Raw genomic sequence first — 19,255 nt, 5'->3', positions numbered from 1 at the left:
ATACTTATAAGAGAAAAATATAATGATATTGACCTTATTCCATATATATTAATTATATTTATCCCTTTATAAGTACAATATATATATATATACATTAAATAAAGGACGAAAATTAAATCTTTAACTCTAACTTTAAATTACATGTTAGTAGATATTGATGGATTTTTTTGAATCTTTTTGTATGGAGCCATTTGAAATCTATTTCTCAAAAATCTTTCCCCCAAATCGAAATATTATCTTAAGGAAGAGCGAATAATCGAGTAGGTTATAATCAGAATATTGACCACATAATCTCCATTATCACCTCTATTTTTGCTTAGGTTCAAACTTTAATTACACCTACCTACAAGTAATTACCACTAAACCAATCCTTAACTAAAGGTGAAACTCAACAAGAATTTTTAAGGAGAGAGCTTCAAAAAACAGAAAATAATAATGATAATAAAACACAGTCCCATTGCAGTAATTGTTGATGAAGACGACAAACCACACACTAAAAACTATAGCAAATTAAGTACTTTTTCCTCACTACACTCTTAATCCATTATCCCAACAATAAAGGGAACAACATAATAAAACACTTCATAATATATATGTATATGTAGAGAGAGGAAGATAGACTGATAGAATCAGCATCATGATCTCTTCTACTATTCCTTTCACTGCATCTCTCCTCTTTCACTGCATAAAATGCTAAACATTTACAATTAGCATTGTAAAAACAAAACCATCCAAAGACATAATATTATATATAAATGAATAATTTTTTATCTGCAAATTTCAAGAAAAGGAAACTAGATCTAAAATTTCATAATTCCATTCACTACAAGAATTAAATATTTTTTTGTCACTGTTAATTATGTACTATGGTCAAAGGTAAGAAATCGTGACGAATACTCATTAACAACAGTTGCGCAACAACTAGTTAGTCGTTGTTTTCGCATTAGTTTTATTTGACCATGGTGGATAATATTATTGACTTAACATGATTTTTAAACCGCATGTGATCCATTCCTTTTGTAGTGATTGTTTATTCCTCATTGGAAAATTGATGAAATAATTTCGACATATTTATGGTACTGATAAATTAAGGTCTGTCATACTATGCATGCGGCTAACCTTGAAATCATGGAAAGGATTAGCTCCAGTTGCAGGTGGTGGCGGTGGTGGTGCTGGTGCTGGTGCTGGTGTAGTAGTGCCCTGCTGCATTTCTTGATTTCTTATGAAGAAAGCCTGTCAAAGAAGATAGATCAATATTCCGTAGGAAAATTATTGTCATGTATGGAAATATATATTATGTTTCAATACGACTACAGCGAAAACGATAATAAATGTATACATATTAGTCATGTATAAGGTTCTTATTTCTTACAGGATTTATGTTATGCTGCAGATTCATTGCAAAGCCCAAGGGATGATCAATTGCTACAGGACGACCCACCGTTGGTACCTAATATATCATCATGTATATCATATAACAATATGATTGATAATCAAGAAAAAGTTTTATTATTTAAGTACTTCACGAAATCTTCATCTACGTTTTAGTATTATTATTTATACTGACCGCTCGATATATGTTTTGCGCATTCATAGGATAGACGGGATTAATAGGCATGCCGGGGTATGGCTGAGGAACGTACACTCCAAGATGGTTTGCCAGTGAAAGTGGATCCTCCTGTACAAAATTGTGATTTGGAATTAATAGGCATAAATTCACCAAGAAGGTAAAAAAGTTAATAATAGTTATAGTAGAATATGAAATTTTAGGATTTATAATATACGTATTATTAAAAAAAATAAGGCAAAAAGAGATAACCTGCTGAATTTCCATCGGGACGATGTCCTTGAGGAAGGATAAGAGATCCTCATCCCGGATCGCATTAGCAACATCGTTGCGTTGCAGAGTTCTGCGCTTATTTTCTTGTGTGTGCATCCATGCGCGTAGCGTTAGTTCCATGATGAACATTTCACAAGCTTTAGCAAACACCACTGGTGTATCAGCACTTATCATCTGCAACCATACATATACACTTTTATTCAATGTTTTTACCTAAATAATTTGAAGTCTAATGAACTAATTCAGTCAATTAATCACATAATGGACTGGTTGCACTATACATACACGGACATATGTACGTACCTTAACTTGTTCGTCGGATTTCATTACTTTCTTGATACGAGCCAATGGCAGCGTGTGTTGGGCACGAACGTCTACAAAATGTATAGCAAGATTAGAATAGTATAGAGCAATAAATAATAGTTGTAACGTGACGATAAAATTTCACTTTTTCGTTCAATCATGAAAAATAACATTATTGTCGTTTTTCGTTCAAATAATATGAACACGACATATTATCGTCAGGAAACAAGATTCCTACTTTTTCTTACACATTTAAGATCTCACTTTTGTGAATTATCACCAAAAAGAAAAATTTCCTCATTGACCACTAATTAAAGCAACCATTTTACTAAGAAAACTGTAATAATTCTATTGACCATAAGAAAACTTAAGCATTATTTTATTTTGACTCTGTTCAAAATTAAATTGTAACAATAAATCTAATTATTTTTATTTAACTTTTAAAGGACATCTACCAAATCTTGAAACTATTTATCAGCCAATTTGTTTCTACACACACATATATATATATATATATGTATAATTACTTTTTTCTTTCATTTGACTTGTTGACCCAAACTTAAAATTTCAAAATTTTATGCAATAATTATGTGTGTGAATGTGTGATACTAACTAGGCAAGAACAGACAGATCTATACTAAAAAACACCACGAACAATGTTAATGTGTTTGCATAGATTTATGTTTCTATTTGTAAAGAAAACATTGGGTAACAACTAAAAAATAAACCTACAAAAAAATGTCATGTCTTCTAGATCTTAAGTAGAAAAAAAATATTTATAGAAGTAGAAAAAATTACCAGTCGGAGCATCACATATTTCAGCCAATCGTTCTCTCCAAAACCCTTGTATGTTTTGCTTCAATTGATTGATAAAACATGAATTCACGACCTCTTCCACCTGTGCAAATATTTATGACTTATCAAACAAGAAACATAGTAAAAACATGGAATGAAATCTTTTCTCTTTTTACTAATAAATTTTTCATTAATTCATCCTAAATACTTCTAGAGATACGTAAGAAAAAAAAATGTAGAGATTTGATGATTCCTCTGTAGTGGAAACAACATAAATTTCACATTAACGTTGAATTTATTAAACAATCACCCTTAATTTGGATGGTGGGATTGCATAAACTTCAGATCTACACTCTAGAGAAAGATTTTAATCGATTACCTGATGGCTACCATGCGGTGTAGGTGTTGGCATCGGCATAAAATTATGCATTTGCAGAGGTGGATTGGAAGTAGACGAGAATTCCATTGATTGATTGAAGTCCATGATGGTTTTCTCGCTACTGTTGTTCATGTCTGAGAAGAGAATGTTAAAGTGAGAATCGATGGAAAAAACTTATGAATACTCTCACACTATAAAAAGAAAGACTACCATTAAGTCTGTCATAATCTTTACATAGATTTTACGTCATTTTTTCATAAATTTCGACCTGTCTACCGTCAGCATACAGGTAGGACTAGAGTGAGAAAGCATAAAATAATGGATACATTTGGTGTAGGTAAATATGTAGTAAATGTGTGTAACCTCCTCTACGGACTATTATGAAAGAGTTATTACAGAGTCACCAATACTAACAACCATTCTGTCTTGTTCTTCATTTGTTTTTTTTTTTTTTTTTGGTTAATTTGATTTTAATGTACCAACTTACTAGAATCTCAAATTTATGTTTCTTTGTTATTTTGACTTTGTGAGTTTTTGCTACTTACCCTTAAATTATAATGTGGTGGCATGTAACATTAATTCATAGATTATAAGGAATTAAACTCGTAAGAATAAAATTTATTCGTTTTATGTTTGTGTTTCGAATTAAAAGGAAAAAGACTGTGATATAACAATTTCTAACATAAAATTCTTATAAAATCTAGTTGTGAAGGCCTTATTAATTGGTTATTACAATTTAAGTTAGAATTCCTGCAACATACATATATTAATCCCTGTAATATTATGCGTATCCATAAATAAATAGCTTGATTGCAAATTTATCCCATCAAAAATGAGAAATGCAGGAAAAAATCTTTTTGTAATAGGAAAATATTTAAAATGTATAAGAGAAATAATGTATTTTTTATGATTTGCGTATACTTTCACCATCTCTTGTTTGTCTAGTTTGTGTTGCAATTGCATATGATCCATAAGTACTTATGTTATGAGATGCATCGCCTTTCATTCATAAGTACTTATAACTAAAGATGCTTCCAGATACATACATACATATATATAATACTATCTAATATATTATTTATATAATGGGCTTTGAATGAGAGTACCCGAAAGTCAAACTTAATGTTTGCTTCAATATTGTGGAGAATTGGAATGTGGTTTATTGGACGTCATTACGTGTGGTTCAATTATTGATAATTTATATGGGTCGTGATGTAGGTCGTGCGAAATCGGGATCGGATCGCAATGTTGGGTCGCTGAATCCTTCTTTCGAACTACCTGTTAGTGGATCCTGAGAACAAAACAAATATGAGACTAGCCGAGTAGTCATCGACGATGGCCCTCCAACGCTTAAGTTAGAAAAGTGGGGTCGAAAAGATAAAAATGAGATCGAACTAGATCACAAAATGGCGGTAAATTAAGATGATGAGATAAAACGTAATTTGAATAATTATAAATGAGGCTATTTATAGCCGTACGGTACCATCTAGGAGAGCGACACGCGTCCCCATTGAGATGATGCCACGTCATCACAATTCTAGGACCCTCATTTATTCTCTGGGCAAAATTGGTCAAAATTGTCAAAATAGTCAACTGTGGGGATATAAATGTTTTAAAATAGCAGGGGTATTTAGGTAATTTGATAATTTTCCTCATCAGGTCGAACATTCTAATTTTAGTGTAACTTTTGAGAAATGGTTAACTGACTTAATTGCTACCAAATTTTCTCAGTATTTATAAACTGAAATTTTTCATAATTTATTGGCCAAAAACAACATAAACGCTTAGGTGAATTACTAAAATAGTGAGCCGAAGCGTCATCACATTTAGGGCAATCGAAATCCTGTTTTTGTTGACCATGGGATTGCAGCTATTTTTTAGCCAACAGTTGTAATGTGAAGATGATATAACATCCGCTCTGGTTTTCACTCTCGCAAAGGCTCTCAAATATATTTTGTATAACACAATTTATAAAAAGCTATAAAATTTTTATATGATATGAAAAATAAAAACTCTAAACTCTTATGAGCATAATATTAACATATTGCTTAACTTAAAATAAAATAGTCTCTTTTTTTTCGTTCCGAAAGTGACAAAAATATCAAAACTGTAAAAAAATTTATCAAACTTACTTAATCTAAAATATATAATAAAAAAATCTGAGTTGGTCCTTTAATCTTAGGGTTTAAAAATATGTCTAATAAATTAAATCTTAGCAATGTTTTGTCAATGACAATTTTGAAAAAAAGATGTTGGTGGAAGTACTTTTAATTAGATTATTGGTAGATTTCAAATATATATAAAATTTATTTTAAGAGGTTTTTATAGATTTTTTTTTTAAAGATGGGATTAAATGTTTAGAAAATATTTTAAAATGAATTATATATATATATATGTGTGTGTGTGTGTGTATGAAATCCACCAATGAATGTAGTTAAAAAACATAGTCTACCAATTTTTTGCTCGAAAATCTAAATATTTAATAAATATTGTTAAGGTTTAATTTTTTTTAGACTTATTTATTACTCTTGAAATAAAAAAAATTACTAACTCAAAATTATGCTTTTTTTATCACATTTTCATATTCGATAAGTTTCATAAAATTTGTTCATAATTTTGGTTTAATTTAAGCAATATATTATTATTATATTCACAAGAATTCAAAGTTTTCATTATTCACATAATATAATTACAATATATCAGAATCAAAATATAAAAAAGTTATTTTTGTTTGTATAAAAAAGGATTACTTTAACAATTTTATAAAATTAAGGAACTAAAGTAACAAAATTAAACTTATTGACCATTTTACTCTCTAAAGGGTAAAGAATTCGGTCATATTTTTGCTGAAAGATGGTCAAAGGATCAAATTAACACAAAAATTAAAGTTTAAGGATGCTAAGTGATTCTAAATGAAAACTTAAGGGATCAAATATAGTATTTATCCTTTTTCTAATAAAACACATTTTATGGAGTAAAATTAAAAGTATAGAGAGCAAATGAAAAGGGTATTTTGTTGTGTCAATACTAAATTATTTTATTAGAAGAATTTTGCTACCTTTCATATTTTAAGAAAATAAATACGAGTATATGCATATTTCAAGGATGTAAAATGTATTTAAATTTGTACGTTAAGACACGAATAAAAGAAAGAAAATAATTAGAATTGATAATTGGAATGACTACTAGTACTCTCTTTTAGAGGTTAAATAACAAAAATACTTGCAGAAATAGACCAATAGGAACAAAAGCCTCAATTTTAAAAAATTATGACAGACCACATGCATTTTTCCAATAAAAATGGTGAATTTTTACTAAAAAATAATCAAAATTACAAAAATTAAATAGATGTATGACCAAAATACTAATTTAAAATATTAAAAGACGAAAATATCAAATAATCTAAATTACAGAACAAAAAATGCATTTAACCAATTACGAATCACTTTTCGTCCCACCACCGCCGTCACCAAACTCATTTCCTTTTACATCCACTGTTGGTTAGAGAGGCTGCAGCAGTGGGTTCATAGCAGGGTCTGGAAAATGCGGTTGGGGGAAAGAGGGTCAAGGTGGAGGAAGGGTGAAAGAGGCTTGGCTTTATAGTCTTAAAAGACAAAAACTCGAAAAGGAAATATTTTCGGCAGTTCATGGAGTCTGTATAGTCCAGAGATGTTTTTTCTAGTTGAATCTACTTGGCTTTCTGCTTCCATTACCACGTGCACTAATTGAATCTAGTTGGCCAATTGCGTTCACCTTACGTTGGTTGCTCATTAAACGAATAGCGGAAGAAACTCGAAATCAACTAAAACAACTAAATTAACTTTCAGAAATACGGAGAAAAAGCCAAATACTAATTTTGCCGTTAACATGTCCAAGTTAAAAGAAATTGAAATTAAATCTAGTTTATTATGGAAAAAGAGAAAAAAAAAAGGGAGGGGAGGGATTAGTCACAGCTATTTGATTCTATCTCTAATTTTCTTGATTCCTTCCTATGTCAAGAACTAGAATGAAAAAAAGGAAAATGTCAACGCTCCCCCGGAAAAAACCATTAATCTCTATCAATAAACCTGAAATGTAAAAAAGTTAAATGCCCAAATTTATACTCACTCACACAAATATTTGGTAATATTGCCTTATTGATTTTTTGTGCCTCCAAATTCAACATCAATATTGATTTCAACAACAGTGAATGTAACTTTCTCATCAATAAAAATTTTCCCAATTCCATTGATTTTTATTATCTACACTTCAGAAACTAAACTAACCAATATTCATGTGAAAAATCATGCAAGAAAATAGCATACAATGATCAAGCACTATACACATTCCAGTTTAATTCCAAAACTAAAACCCGAACGACAGCTCATATTACTTCGTCAATATTGATCAACCTGGTGGTGCTGGTGATGGGACTGCCAGGAGCCGCTCCTGCTCAGTGAGAGAGTGGCGGAAGTGGCAGCGGTGACCATATGGGCAGATGTCTCCGGCGAGCACCATGCGGCACACCTCGGTCTTGTAGCGTGGATGCCTGATCACCGGTCGCAGCTCCTTGATTCCGTGTGCAAACTGGCAGTTCTCCCCGTATGGACATGTACCAGTCTCTTGCCACTTGTTGCATAGCTCCGTTTTAAACATCCCTTGGTTGTACACGTCGAATTCCAGCGCTTCTTCTTCCTTTTTGGCCCCGGGTATACACACTCTTTGCTGCTTCGAGTTAGGATGAACAACCCAAGCAGAGAACCGCAATGAAAGAAATACGAACTAGAATTAGGATGCATGTGTAATGATAAATAAAGAACATTTATAGTAACTATCTGAGCAGCTAGAACTGGGGCTGATGTATACGTACGATTTTATATCTTTAATATGTCAAAATAATTGAATCTAATTAAAAGAAGCATTAATCACCACTTTTCACTAATATGCTTCTCAAGTATCAGATGCATATGTAATCAATCATCGAATTAAGGGAACGAATTTTAGATTAGGAACAGAGGTAAATGAAATCATAATTTTTCACCAAGTAAATAGAGATTACAGCCTTCCTTCGTTTCTTTTTCATTTTCTCCGCAGCTTTTGTTGCAGAAATGACTGATCGACTCGTATTGGCAATGTAAATTCGGGAATTAATAATATAATCTAGCGAGAAGTTAACTTTATGAGGTCAATAAAATTCAGAAACCGTTCCTGTTCAACGATATACATCAGAGATCGAGTTGACTCACCGATGCAGGACACGGTTCACTCACTGTTTTATGGCGAGATGTGTCCCGACCAGGGCGAGTCATCTTCAGATAACCTCTTGAACGCACCGAAATGCTCTTTGGAAGTGAGACTCTCTCAGTATTGATCCGCTCAACGCGATTGTGTTCAATAAGAGGTTGAGGAGAGGCCACATGAACGGGAAGCGGAACGGCAGAGGAGGGAGAAGCGATATTAAGACGGTTGAATTCTGAGAGAAGTCGATCGCGGGAGAAGAGCAAGGCCACGCGGTGCGACAGGTCGGCATTTGAGACGCGGAGAGAGTCATTTTCGCGGCGGAGAGCGTCAACCTCCTCGATGGAATCGTGAAGCTGCGAGAGGCAAAGTGTGTAACGGTTGTAGAGCTGCTGGTACTCGAGGATGCAGCTGGCATCATGAAGTCGGCGCTCGGTGTCACCACCGTCGAAGGAGGCGGTGTCGGAGATAGAGTTAGGCGAGTAGTTCTGAAAGAGCGACGAGTAAAAGGAGGCACTGGAGTTCAGGTAAGACGGCGAAGTAGGGGACAGAAACGGATTGCTCCGAGAGAAGTACAGCGGAGCCGAAGCGGCGGCGGAGGTGGTGGTGGTGGTGAGGGCGTCAAATGACACATTCTCGTTCTGCATTTTCTCCAGATAGAGAAACAATTATTGCTAAAGAAGAGAGAGTGAGATAATTGGGAATTAAACCAACAGGAGAGAGAATATAAAGCATGAGAAGAAAGCGCCGGTGTGTCCGGTGCACGAAAGATTTAAACTACAGAACAATCAGTAGCCGGAACGTTAAAGCGTGAGGTTGATCACAGGGGGCTCAGTTAGATTAGTAATGCTGGTGTAGGAGAGTGAGTTGCTTAGAATAAAAGCATTTAAATTTTTTGGCGGGGAAAGCTTGGCGAAGAAAATGCTTGGTGGGACCACGAAACCGTTGGAGAAGAGGCCTAACAGAATGATGAGGGGACATTGTGCAGTTAGTTGGAGTTCTTTGGTCCTAGAGAATTTCTTTTCCCCTTTCTTTTCTTAATTAAAAACTATTAAATTAATCATTTTATAAATTAATATGTTAAATATCAATGAAATATATTTTTAACTTAGTATTAAAAAATAAAATAAAAAAAATTGATCGAAAGTGTTATAAATAGATGAAACTCGATCTTATAATTTTTTTTTGGTAAAATTACAATTTTAATCTCATAGGATAAGGGTTCAACACCTTTAGTCATCTATTTTACACAATTTTAACATTGTCTTAAAATTAAACACATTTAGTCTTACATTCAAGTTTTCATCAAAAAACAGACAGCAATCACGCGTGCAATACACGTGTTTGTTAGCTTGATTGCTCACACAATGGATGGACACGCACATCGCACTTGTCCTTATCATTTATTTTTTGGCGAAAACTTGAAAACAGGACTAAATATATAAATTTATTCAATTTTGTGATCATTTTAAAAATCCCATAAAATTAAAAGTGTTTAATCCTCTATCTTATAGGACTTAAAATATAATTTTACCTTCTTTTTGTTAAATAAAAACATTGTATCAAACATTATACGGTTATAAAATCAAATTAATACATCAAGTATGTTTCAATAACTAGCTAGTAATGGAATCAAAGATAAAGAATGACAGAGGATTTATACACTTATTACTTTCTTAAACAAGAAAACATGAAGAAAAGGCAAGTGGGAGGGTTGTGGTGGTAAATTAACGTGGGATGCACGTACAGTAAGGTGGTGGAGGACTAGGAGGTCTGCACCAGAAGGGTTATTAGTTCCAAAAAATGAGAATCATCATAAGTTGGTTATAGAAATGGTTGCCTAACCAAACTCATCATACCTTCCTAATCATCAAATAGTTAGGACAGACTTTGCTTCTTTGCACAACTAAATCTCTATTTAAAAAAAAAATACAAATCAAAATGCTATCATAAAAATTAAATAATATAAATTACGAAACTAAAAATACATTTAACTCTTAACGTTACGTGTCTTCATATATTACAGAGCTAGGTGCCGATATATGATTATGTGCCTCTTGTTATTTATAACTTTTGCTTGAGCAATCAATCAACATTTTGCAAGATTCTTATTCAAATTAATTAGTTTGGTCAGATTGAACCAATATAATACATTTGTCACGTGAATTGATTACTTTTTTCAAACTTTAATTAAATTAACCAATTGTATGAGAAGTATATTACTTGTCATGTGATTGATTTAATTTGTCGACCTAACCAAATATTAGATAGAAATTTTTCCAAAAATTTCAAATGCACATAACTCCGTTCGCCATCCTACGTGGCTGTTGAACCGCTAAGGTATTGACAGGAAAAATTCATAATTTTTTATTTAAATGAACTTATAAACTTGAACAGTTGAAAAGTAAAAACAAATACAAACTATATCAGAAGCGTAGTGATGGACAAAATTTGAATTGGGGGGCTTCATTCTAGGAGGAAAAAGAAAAGGAAAAGAAAGAAAGAAATCCAAAATTTTCATCTCATTGTACTATTAATTGTTTCTTGTACTGTGTTGTTAAGAGGTTACATCAAACCAAAAATTGCAGTCTTCCATGGTTTCCTTATGGTAGAATAAAAAATTAAAGAGCACTTAACTTCAACTGCAAGAAACACCCTTTATTATTCTCCAAAGGTACATTACATGATGAATACCAAATACAGTTCAATTTTTGTGGGACAACACTTGTTTGGCACTCCCCTCTAAAATAGCACAACTCAAAAATTACTTACATTTGCAAAATGAAAAAATATAAAGAATTTTCAATTTCTCCTAAAAAACCAAAAATTCATGACAAGTGTTGGCTGCTGTAACCCAGCTCGAGAGAAGCCACCACGGACTTGTATATCTCAAAAACCAGCCTGTTCTCAAACTCAGTCCTCGAATAGGCCATGGGCGCGCCGCGAGCTTTCGGGATCCTCTTCGCGCCGAACACACTGGAGGTGTTGGAGTAGCCGGCGCTGGCGGCGAACCTCAGCATCATGTTGATGTAAGCGTTTTTGAGTTTGTACCAGAGTTTGAAGGGCGAAGCAGCCAGCCTGATGAGGCGCAGCTTCGGAGCGAGCCTGAGGCGCCATGAGCGATTCCTGCCGGCTCCGAGCCTGGCTACTTTGAGGTTTCTTCTGTTTGTAGGTGACAATCTGTTGTAACCTCTTCTTCTCCACTGCCTCCTCAGACTTGCACTGAATGGGATGCTCATTTCCATTTTGCTCAATTCTATCTGTATATATTGCGTATGTGTGTGTTGTGTGTGTTTGTGAGAGAGAGAGATGGAATTTGAGGCAACATTTGTGGCAGATTTTATAAGGGGAGGGGGAAAAGAACACTATTGAGGTCAAGAAAGCCGGTATGACAATTTTCTTGACTGCGTAGTATTAAATTAGTGAGAGTATTTATTTTAATTATTGATGATGATATAATGGTCAACTTTGAGCTACATTTATTATTTTATTTTGGTCAAAAATAAAACGCTGAAGAGTATGATTTTTAGCAAATTACTAAGTAGAGAATAATCAGACAAGTACCTCTCCGAAAATAATAATAATAATAATAGACATGTAAGAAAAGAATTATTCAATCATTCGAAAAATTCTAGCTCAAAAGCCGCTCAGTCAAATTCTAGAATTTTTTTTATACAGCAAGTGCAATATATACTTGTCATGTGATTGACATGCATATTGATGTGGATAGACGATAGGTGCAATCACAAAATAATTAACATATTTCTATCACAATTTAGTGTTGTGTATTATTTTTGCACGTAAGTTAGTCCAGTCCCTATTTCGGTTCTATTATTTTTTAACTCACCACGTTGCATAACATAATTTTAGAAAAAAATTATAATTTTAGTTCAATATATTGATTCCATTAAATTTCTTATAAAAATCAGTAACGGCCCTCAAGATTGAACAAAGCTCGTGTCATGCACGTAATATTTCTCCCAAAAGTTTAATTATAAAATTCAGGCATTGGATTAAAATTACAAATTTCTTGGAGCTATGAAATGCAATACAGCGAGTCCAAAAATAATGAAATCAAAATTCAAAAAAGTCTAACTTGTAGGACGTAAAATGTGTTTTTGGATCAAAGTAATACCCATGTTTTCATTACATATACTATAATATTTTAATTTTGAAAAGGACGACGTATGTAAATTAAAATATAATAAAAGATTATGAGGTGTTAAGAAAATGGTAGTGAAATGATGGGCATGGCATGTCATGTATATATATGGACTCTTCCCATCTCTATCTGCAGCTCCTCCAAGTTTGAACAGACAAAGAGTAATAATAATGTAATTGATGGGTTCTACATTAAATTAAAGTATATTATCTACAACTCCTAAAAATTAAAATTTTCAGGCCACCTGAAACTGCAAGTACTAAAACCTTATACCAAAATAAATTAAAATAAAAAGTTATATGTTGCATATATAGAACTTTCTCTTTTCCCATTTTAGAATAGAAAAAATGTATTTACATATATATATAAGAAGTAAATGTAGATATCAGATTTAGTCGAATTCAATCAATTTACACGTTTAGTTTTATGTAATTATTTTGAATCTGATCAAACTTAATTTAAATTAAAAATAATTGTAATACTTACTGTATAATTAGTTCTTAACTTATCAATTTGATTTGAGCTAAAGGCTGTCGTACACTTTTTACCGTGACACGTAGGTGACGAACTGTATGAGATTTACACGAGGGAACAAAAGGCTTTAATTCATTCACTAATCTCGGTAGTTGTGAAACATCTTCTAGGAATAGAACAAGAGGATCCGTGGCGCAATGGTAGCGCGTCTGACTCCAGATCAGAAGGTTGCGTGTTCGATTCACGTCGGGTTCAAACTCCCCGATTCAAGCGGTTCCCCAATACTTTTTGGGTCTGTCTGTCGCCCTTTCGGGCTTTGGGCTTCAATCACAAAGGTACGTATATAAAAAAATATATATCCCAATTTCTAAATATAAAAATTTATCATTTAAATTAATTTCGATCAAAATAATTTTAATTTTTTTAATAGTATCCCAATTACATATTTTCTCTCTTAATCCATTGTTCTATAATTCTTTTTCATCTTTTTATTCATATTTTTTTTCTTCATCTCATATCATAATTATTTTTTATATATTAATAAAAACTGGATGTGGCGATTGTTAATGTGTATATATTAAAACTTGATGTTGCTCCAACTTGCCTTATCATTGTCTGAATTTTCTAAGAAATTATAGCACCCCAATTTCATGTACACCCCATTATCTTGGACAAATGTTTTTTGTTTGTCAATTTTCAATATTTTTAAGTGAGACTTTTGTCTTTGTATTGTGTTTTGTGATGAGAATATTTCTAGATCATGATGTTTTATCACAGATTTTCTTACCAATAGATGTGGTAGAATGAAAATTGTTGAATTATAATTTTTCCTAATAACTTTTAAGGTAAAATACACTTTGTCCGGTAGATTATTCGTCATATGATATTTATTCTCTTAAATTAATAAATGTAATACTTATTCCTTTGGTTGGACAAAAATGTCCCTCATGTTTTGAACAATTATATTATTTTTAATATATTTTAGTATTTTGCACTTTAAATCATCACTAAATTATTTTTTAACTATTTTTTTTAATAAATGAAGAATTTAAATTACAAGTGGAGTGTATATATAGTAGATACATAATAAATATATAATATAAGGGCAATATTGTCTAAAAATTTAATTGTAAGGGATAAATGTTATATTTGTTAATTTAGAAAGATAATTGTTAGATGATGTATAGTTCAGGACGATATAAAGTGTATTTTATCCTAATTTTTAAAATGAAAAAATATGATATTTGCAATAATTTTTGTGTATGAAAAGACATTATAGAATAGATTTTCAAAAATTATGGTCCAATCTATCGAAAAAATTCCAACCAAACATGATTGCACAATTCGAAATAGTGTAAAAATGACAATGAACATTTGAAAACAAAATAAAAAAAGGTCTTAAGGCTCCAGCTTCATGAACTGAATATTTTGGCTCAAGCTTATGAAAAAAAATATTCTAATTAATATTTGAAATTATTATTCTGTAGAACATTTATTAATTATATGAGATTGATATTTAGTATCAATTTTAAGTAGTAAAACAAAAATATAATACATATTTATGTATTTTGCGTGTTCACAAAATAAATATAAAAACTACTTCCATTTATTAACTATTTATAATCCGTGAAATGTAGCGTGAATAACAACAGGATCCGTGGCGCAATGGTAGCGCGTCTGACTCCAGATCAGAAGGTTGCGTGTTCGATTCACGTCGGGTTCAAACCCCCGATCCAAACGGTCCACCATTTCTTTTGGCTCTGTAGTAGCCCCTCACGCCCATTCAGCCTTTTGAGTGTGCTTTGCCCAAACATCGTTTCCTTCCAGCCCATTTTATTTCCTAAATGTTTGAGTCCACCTCCTATTTGAAAATGAAAGTCCATTATATTTTTGAGTTAATTACACTTATTCTTCCATCAAAACGTATAATTTTATATTTTTTTAGAGTGTGTAAATTTAATTACTTTGCACTCTTCTTGGTGGATTATCTGTTTGAATGAAAGCATATATGATTACTTTCACGATCAAATTTCAGGTTAGGGTTCTTGGCAGACTATCTTGTAAGTCCGACAACCCAACTTCGCGTTGATAATTTTCACTTATGAGTTTGTTATGTTTCAATAAAAGTGCACTCTATTATAATATATTCGTTCGTTATGACTTTAGACGGTTGTCCACGACTTTGTTGTTATATTTTTTAAAATTGAGTTTTCGTATCCATTTCTTATCCCCATAAAGAGCATATCATTATTTTGGGTATTGAAAAATATATGTTAATTTTTAATTTTTGGTAATATTCTTATATAGAAATATCTGATTATATGTTCAATTGATTAATGACACATTTTTATTATACGTTAATGGACAGATGTGCTACAACTTGCTAGCCAAGGAGGTCATCTCATCACATATGCTTATACTATCATGGTCACTTTTTAGCCCTAATTATAATTGTTCTAGTAATTGTAAAATGACCATATATTCCAAAGTCTTACTAATGTAAGTTTATGCATACTATTGTATAAACTTCATTGATGCTTAATAACAACAATGTATTACACTTTTTTTTGTTCTATCTAATTAAAGGTACATTGATAAGAAGATGACAAGTGTTGAATATCTTCTCTGAAAAATAGATCATTATGCGTATGTTTTTATATCATTTTCCAGCTCGTTTATGATCTCAAGTTCTCGCACGAGCCTTGCGACTTGATCGGGTACTATTTGTTTGGCAGTTTGCTAGATAAATTGTGACAGAAATTAAGAAAATTATCAATAAAATAACATAGATGTCCTTAAAATAGGCATTTATTACAGGACAACCCAAAGACTCGCGCCCTGACCCGACTCAAAGGACCCAACTTTTTAAGACCGTTGATTTACTTAACATCCTATAAGATAGGATCAAAATATGTGGCACAATGCAAATGGACCCATTCAGATATTAAAAACACCTCATGTACAATTCATTTATGGTAAGTCATTTTATTACAGAAAAACCCGCATTAAAAACTTTAAGATGGTTATTTTATTCTATCTCGAACTCCTTCACTCACTTAGGCATCGGAGGATCTTAGTTGGGGACCCCACAACAAGTCTAAAGACCTGCTTTCTTTTCTCAAATCTCAAATTTTTCTAAGTATACAAGGTAGCTGATGACATATGATCCAAATCAAACTGCTTTGGAAAGTGTTTTTTCACTGGAGCTACTACAATGGATGCTTGAGCTTGTGTTTTTTCTTATTTTCATGCATATGAGCCTCGACAACAATCCAAAGACATATAACTCATGAGGTCATGTCTTTGTTTCCGAGCTATGATGAGTAGGATCTTGAGTTGGGGTGTGGCAAAAAAATTTGCACTTTGCAGACTGGTCATTATTTGCAACTTCATTAAAAGTAGGAACAAAAAATTACCAAGAGAGTAAGAATTGGTATTAAAATATATGAATAGAAATTATACTAAAATATTATTACGTAGAAAAGTGTAAGAAATTACTAAAATGTTGATGCAGTTCATTCCCGTATATTGAATTTCATTGTCGTTCGAAGGATGAAACAAGAGGATCCGTGGCGCAATGGTAGCGCGTCTGACTCCAGATCAGAAGGTTGCGTGTTCGATTCACGTCGGGTTCAAACTCCCCGATTCATACGGTTCCATATCTGTTTTGCGGTGTGAAGTGTAAACATAATTTCCTCTCATCCCCTATTTGAAAATCAATTTATTGGAACTTGGATTTCTCTTCCACCATAAACTTTTATAATTTCCAACCTTTAAGGCCCATTCACTTCCATATTTCGTTATTCTTTTTATCAGAATTGATATTATATATATTATTCAACAACAACAATTTAGCAGTATCATGTCCTTTTTCTCAACCTAAAATTTCAATTGCCTGTCACTTATGAATACTAATAATTATAACAAATCCACGTAAATTCATACAATTTAGTTGGTATACTCAAATGTGTGTACTTAATTTTAAATTTAAAAAAAAATATTACAATTGGATAAATAAAAATATTTTAAAAAACAGAAGAAAAATATGAAAATTTATTGGAAAGGGAGTGAGAGAGAGGAGAAGGAGATGTGGAAATTGAAGAGAGAGAGAGAGAGAGAGAGAATAAAAATAAAAAATGAGTCTAAATAGATAAAGATAAACCATCTTCTTGTTGAACTACACAAGTAAATAAGCAGCGCAAATTCCAGAAACACTGCACCAACATAAGCCGGAGTGTACAGTAAAAATCAGCCTGCCTATACATTCCAAACATGAGAGAAAAACCCATTTACATCAATGGTTTTCACAAGGCTGAATCAAGTTCCCTGTGGAAATGGAAGGGAATCGATTTCCAAACCAGCAAGTCCGAGAACAAGCTCTATGCCGTGCCTGAATTCTTCTACGAAAGCGGCCGGAGGACAGAGGAGGCCGTCTTGGGTCCCGGTGTCGGCGCCGGAATCGGCTGCGGCGTCGGCCTGGGGCTGGGAGTAGTGGGCGGAGCGGGGCTCGGCGGGTGGGGGTGGAACCATCTGAGTATGGTGTTTGGGATTGGAATTGGATGCGGCGTAGGTGTTGGAGTCGGGTACGGGCAGGGCGTTGGGGGTGGGTTCAGCTTAGAGTCTCTCAGATCTCATCTCTTCAACCCCAAACCCAAATCTAAGAAGAAGCGGGTCAAGGTTCAGATCTGAAATTTTTTATGTTTATTTTCGTTGCTCCTTGCTTTTTGCTGATTGATGAAAATGGAAAATGGAAACTATTTTTGGTTTGATTTGATGTATTTATATTTTTCAAGATAAGATAAAACACACTCATTATTTATTTTTGTGTTTTTACATTTTATCTGTGTATTTATTTTATTTTTTAACTTTCTATATATAATACATATATACAATATAAAAGAGATATAATTTAATAAAAAAATAGTGATTTTATCTCCAAAAAATGCAATGTTAAATATGCAATATTTATATTACATATTTATATATAAAACGATATGATTTGACAATGAAAAGTAATTTTTATCTTCCAAATCCCAACGTCAAACCTACACTACTTATTTTAAAATATTTTAAATTATCTCAAAATACAAATTCAAACACTATGTAAATGATCCCAACTAGACAACGCCACAGCCTTTTCTCTATTTTTTCGGAAAGGTAAATTGCAAATTCTCTATGATTTTCCAAGTGATTGCAATGCTATAGGTCCACTTTCACGAAAAATTCTAATTAAAAAAAAAATTGATTGATCTAAATTAATTATGCAATAAATATATAAATTATGTATCAATTATACAATAAATATATCAACTCTGGTTAAAACTTCCCCACTCTTCGAAGTGGCTGAATTGGTATATTACGATTATAAATGGCAAATATTGGTTAGGTATGTTAAAAGGGTACTTATTAAAAATATATGGTTGGCTGAAATGTTGACCTATTAGAAGTGAGGGGTAAACGTTAAGTTGCTTTAGGTAAGGCATGCTTACCATATAAATCGAATTTGTAAAATTTTGTTACTTGGTTACTACCACCATTCACGAATTAAGAATGAATCTCAAAATATCACCAGCCCAGAGTGTAATATCCCAAATCTCATTAGAACAAGAATCCAGCTTGTTGCTGTGACTGTAAATATGGATTCAGCTCGGGTTTTGTATTTGCACTGTATATATAGAGGTAGCTGATCTGCATTAATCAAATTCTAATTTGTCATTTAACAAACATCTCAACAAAATGCCGTAATATCTATGTTTAGAATTAGGATTTAGAAGTTACACAAATGATGTGCATATTAAAAATCTACCAGAAATAAGTTGTGTATGTTCAGAGACATATTGCACTTATCTCTGGCTGCTACATCCTCTTCAACTTTTTTTCTAAATAGCATCTGTGACAACACTTCCAAGAACCCATATGTATGAATATAGCAAACTGTTCCCCTGCCATGTTTAATTTAACTGTGCAGTTAAGGAAACATCAAATGGGCTAGGTAATGTGTTTGATTTGATGGATTTGAGATAGAGATCTTAAATCACGATAATTAGATAACTTGGATTTGCATAATTTGTATTGTAAATAATTC

General features: G+C 32.5%; 3 protein-coding genes and 3 non-coding genes across 8 annotated transcripts; 3 read left to right on the top strand and 3 right to left on the bottom strand.

Moving 5' to 3' along the window:
* Positions 1-414: 414 nt before the first annotated feature.
* LOC105177917 (nuclear transcription factor Y subunit C-3) lies at positions 415-3,637 on the bottom strand. 3 transcript variants are annotated; one of them, XM_011101217.3, is made up of 9 exons: positions 3,528-3,637; positions 3,318-3,451; positions 2,942-3,041; positions 2,144-2,214; positions 1,820-2,014; positions 1,568-1,678; positions 1,373-1,450; positions 1,120-1,233; positions 415-693 (listed from the first exon to the last, which is right to left on the bottom strand). In XM_011101217.3, the coding sequence occupies exons 2-9, from the start codon at positions 3,447-3,449 to the stop codon at positions 679-681; spliced, it is 816 nt and encodes a 271-aa protein (XP_011099519.1). In that variant the 5' UTR covers positions 3,450-3,451; positions 3,528-3,637; the 3' UTR covers positions 415-678. The 3 variants fall into 3 exon arrangements, with proteins under 3 accessions (XP_011099519.1, XP_011099518.1, XP_011099520.1); XM_011101216.2 differs by lacking the exon at positions 3,528-3,637 and having other exon boundaries at positions 3,318-3,516; XM_011101218.3 differs by lacking the exon at positions 3,528-3,637 and having other exon boundaries at positions 415-681; positions 3,318-3,516.
* A 3,872-nt stretch (positions 3,638-7,509) lies between these two features.
* Positions 7,510-9,356, bottom strand: LOC105178342 (Zinc finger C-x8-C-x5-C-x3-H type family protein). Its single transcript, XM_011101809.3, has 2 exons — positions 8,543-9,356; positions 7,510-8,021 (listed from the first exon to the last, which is right to left on the bottom strand). The coding sequence occupies exons 1-2, from the start codon at positions 9,179-9,181 to the stop codon at positions 7,704-7,706; spliced, it is 957 nt and encodes a 318-aa protein (XP_011100111.1). The 5' UTR covers positions 9,182-9,356; the 3' UTR covers positions 7,510-7,703.
* A 2,006-nt stretch (positions 9,357-11,362) lies between these two features.
* Positions 11,363-11,779, bottom strand: LOC105178343 (uncharacterized). Its single transcript, XM_011101810.1, has one exon. The coding sequence runs from the start codon at positions 11,777-11,779 to the stop codon at positions 11,363-11,365; it is 417 nt and encodes a 138-aa protein (XP_011100112.1).
* A 1,574-nt stretch (positions 11,780-13,353) lies between these two features.
* Positions 13,354-13,425, top strand: TRNAW-CCA (transfer RNA tryptophan (anticodon CCA)). The gene has a single exon. It is a non-coding gene; the product is annotated as a tRNA-Trp (tRNA).
* A 1,396-nt stretch (positions 13,426-14,821) lies between these two features.
* Positions 14,822-14,893, top strand: TRNAW-CCA (transfer RNA tryptophan (anticodon CCA)). Its single transcript has one exon. It is a non-coding gene; the product is annotated as a tRNA-Trp (tRNA).
* A 1,840-nt stretch (positions 14,894-16,733) lies between these two features.
* Positions 16,734-16,805, top strand: TRNAW-CCA (transfer RNA tryptophan (anticodon CCA)). The gene has a single exon. It is a non-coding gene; the product is annotated as a tRNA-Trp (tRNA).
* The last annotated feature ends 2,450 nt before the right edge of the window (positions 16,806-19,255 follow it).

Source organism: Sesamum indicum, linkage group LG9, assembly GCF_026168435.1.
Source record: "Sesamum indicum cultivar Baizhima isolate 11 linkage group LG9, ASM2616843v1, whole genome shotgun sequence".
In the NCBI taxonomy this organism is placed as follows: domain Eukaryota; kingdom Viridiplantae; phylum Streptophyta; class Magnoliopsida; order Lamiales; family Pedaliaceae; genus Sesamum; species Sesamum indicum.
The sequence above is the reverse complement of the archived record's forward strand: the minus strand, read 5'-3'. Positions and strand labels throughout refer to the sequence as shown.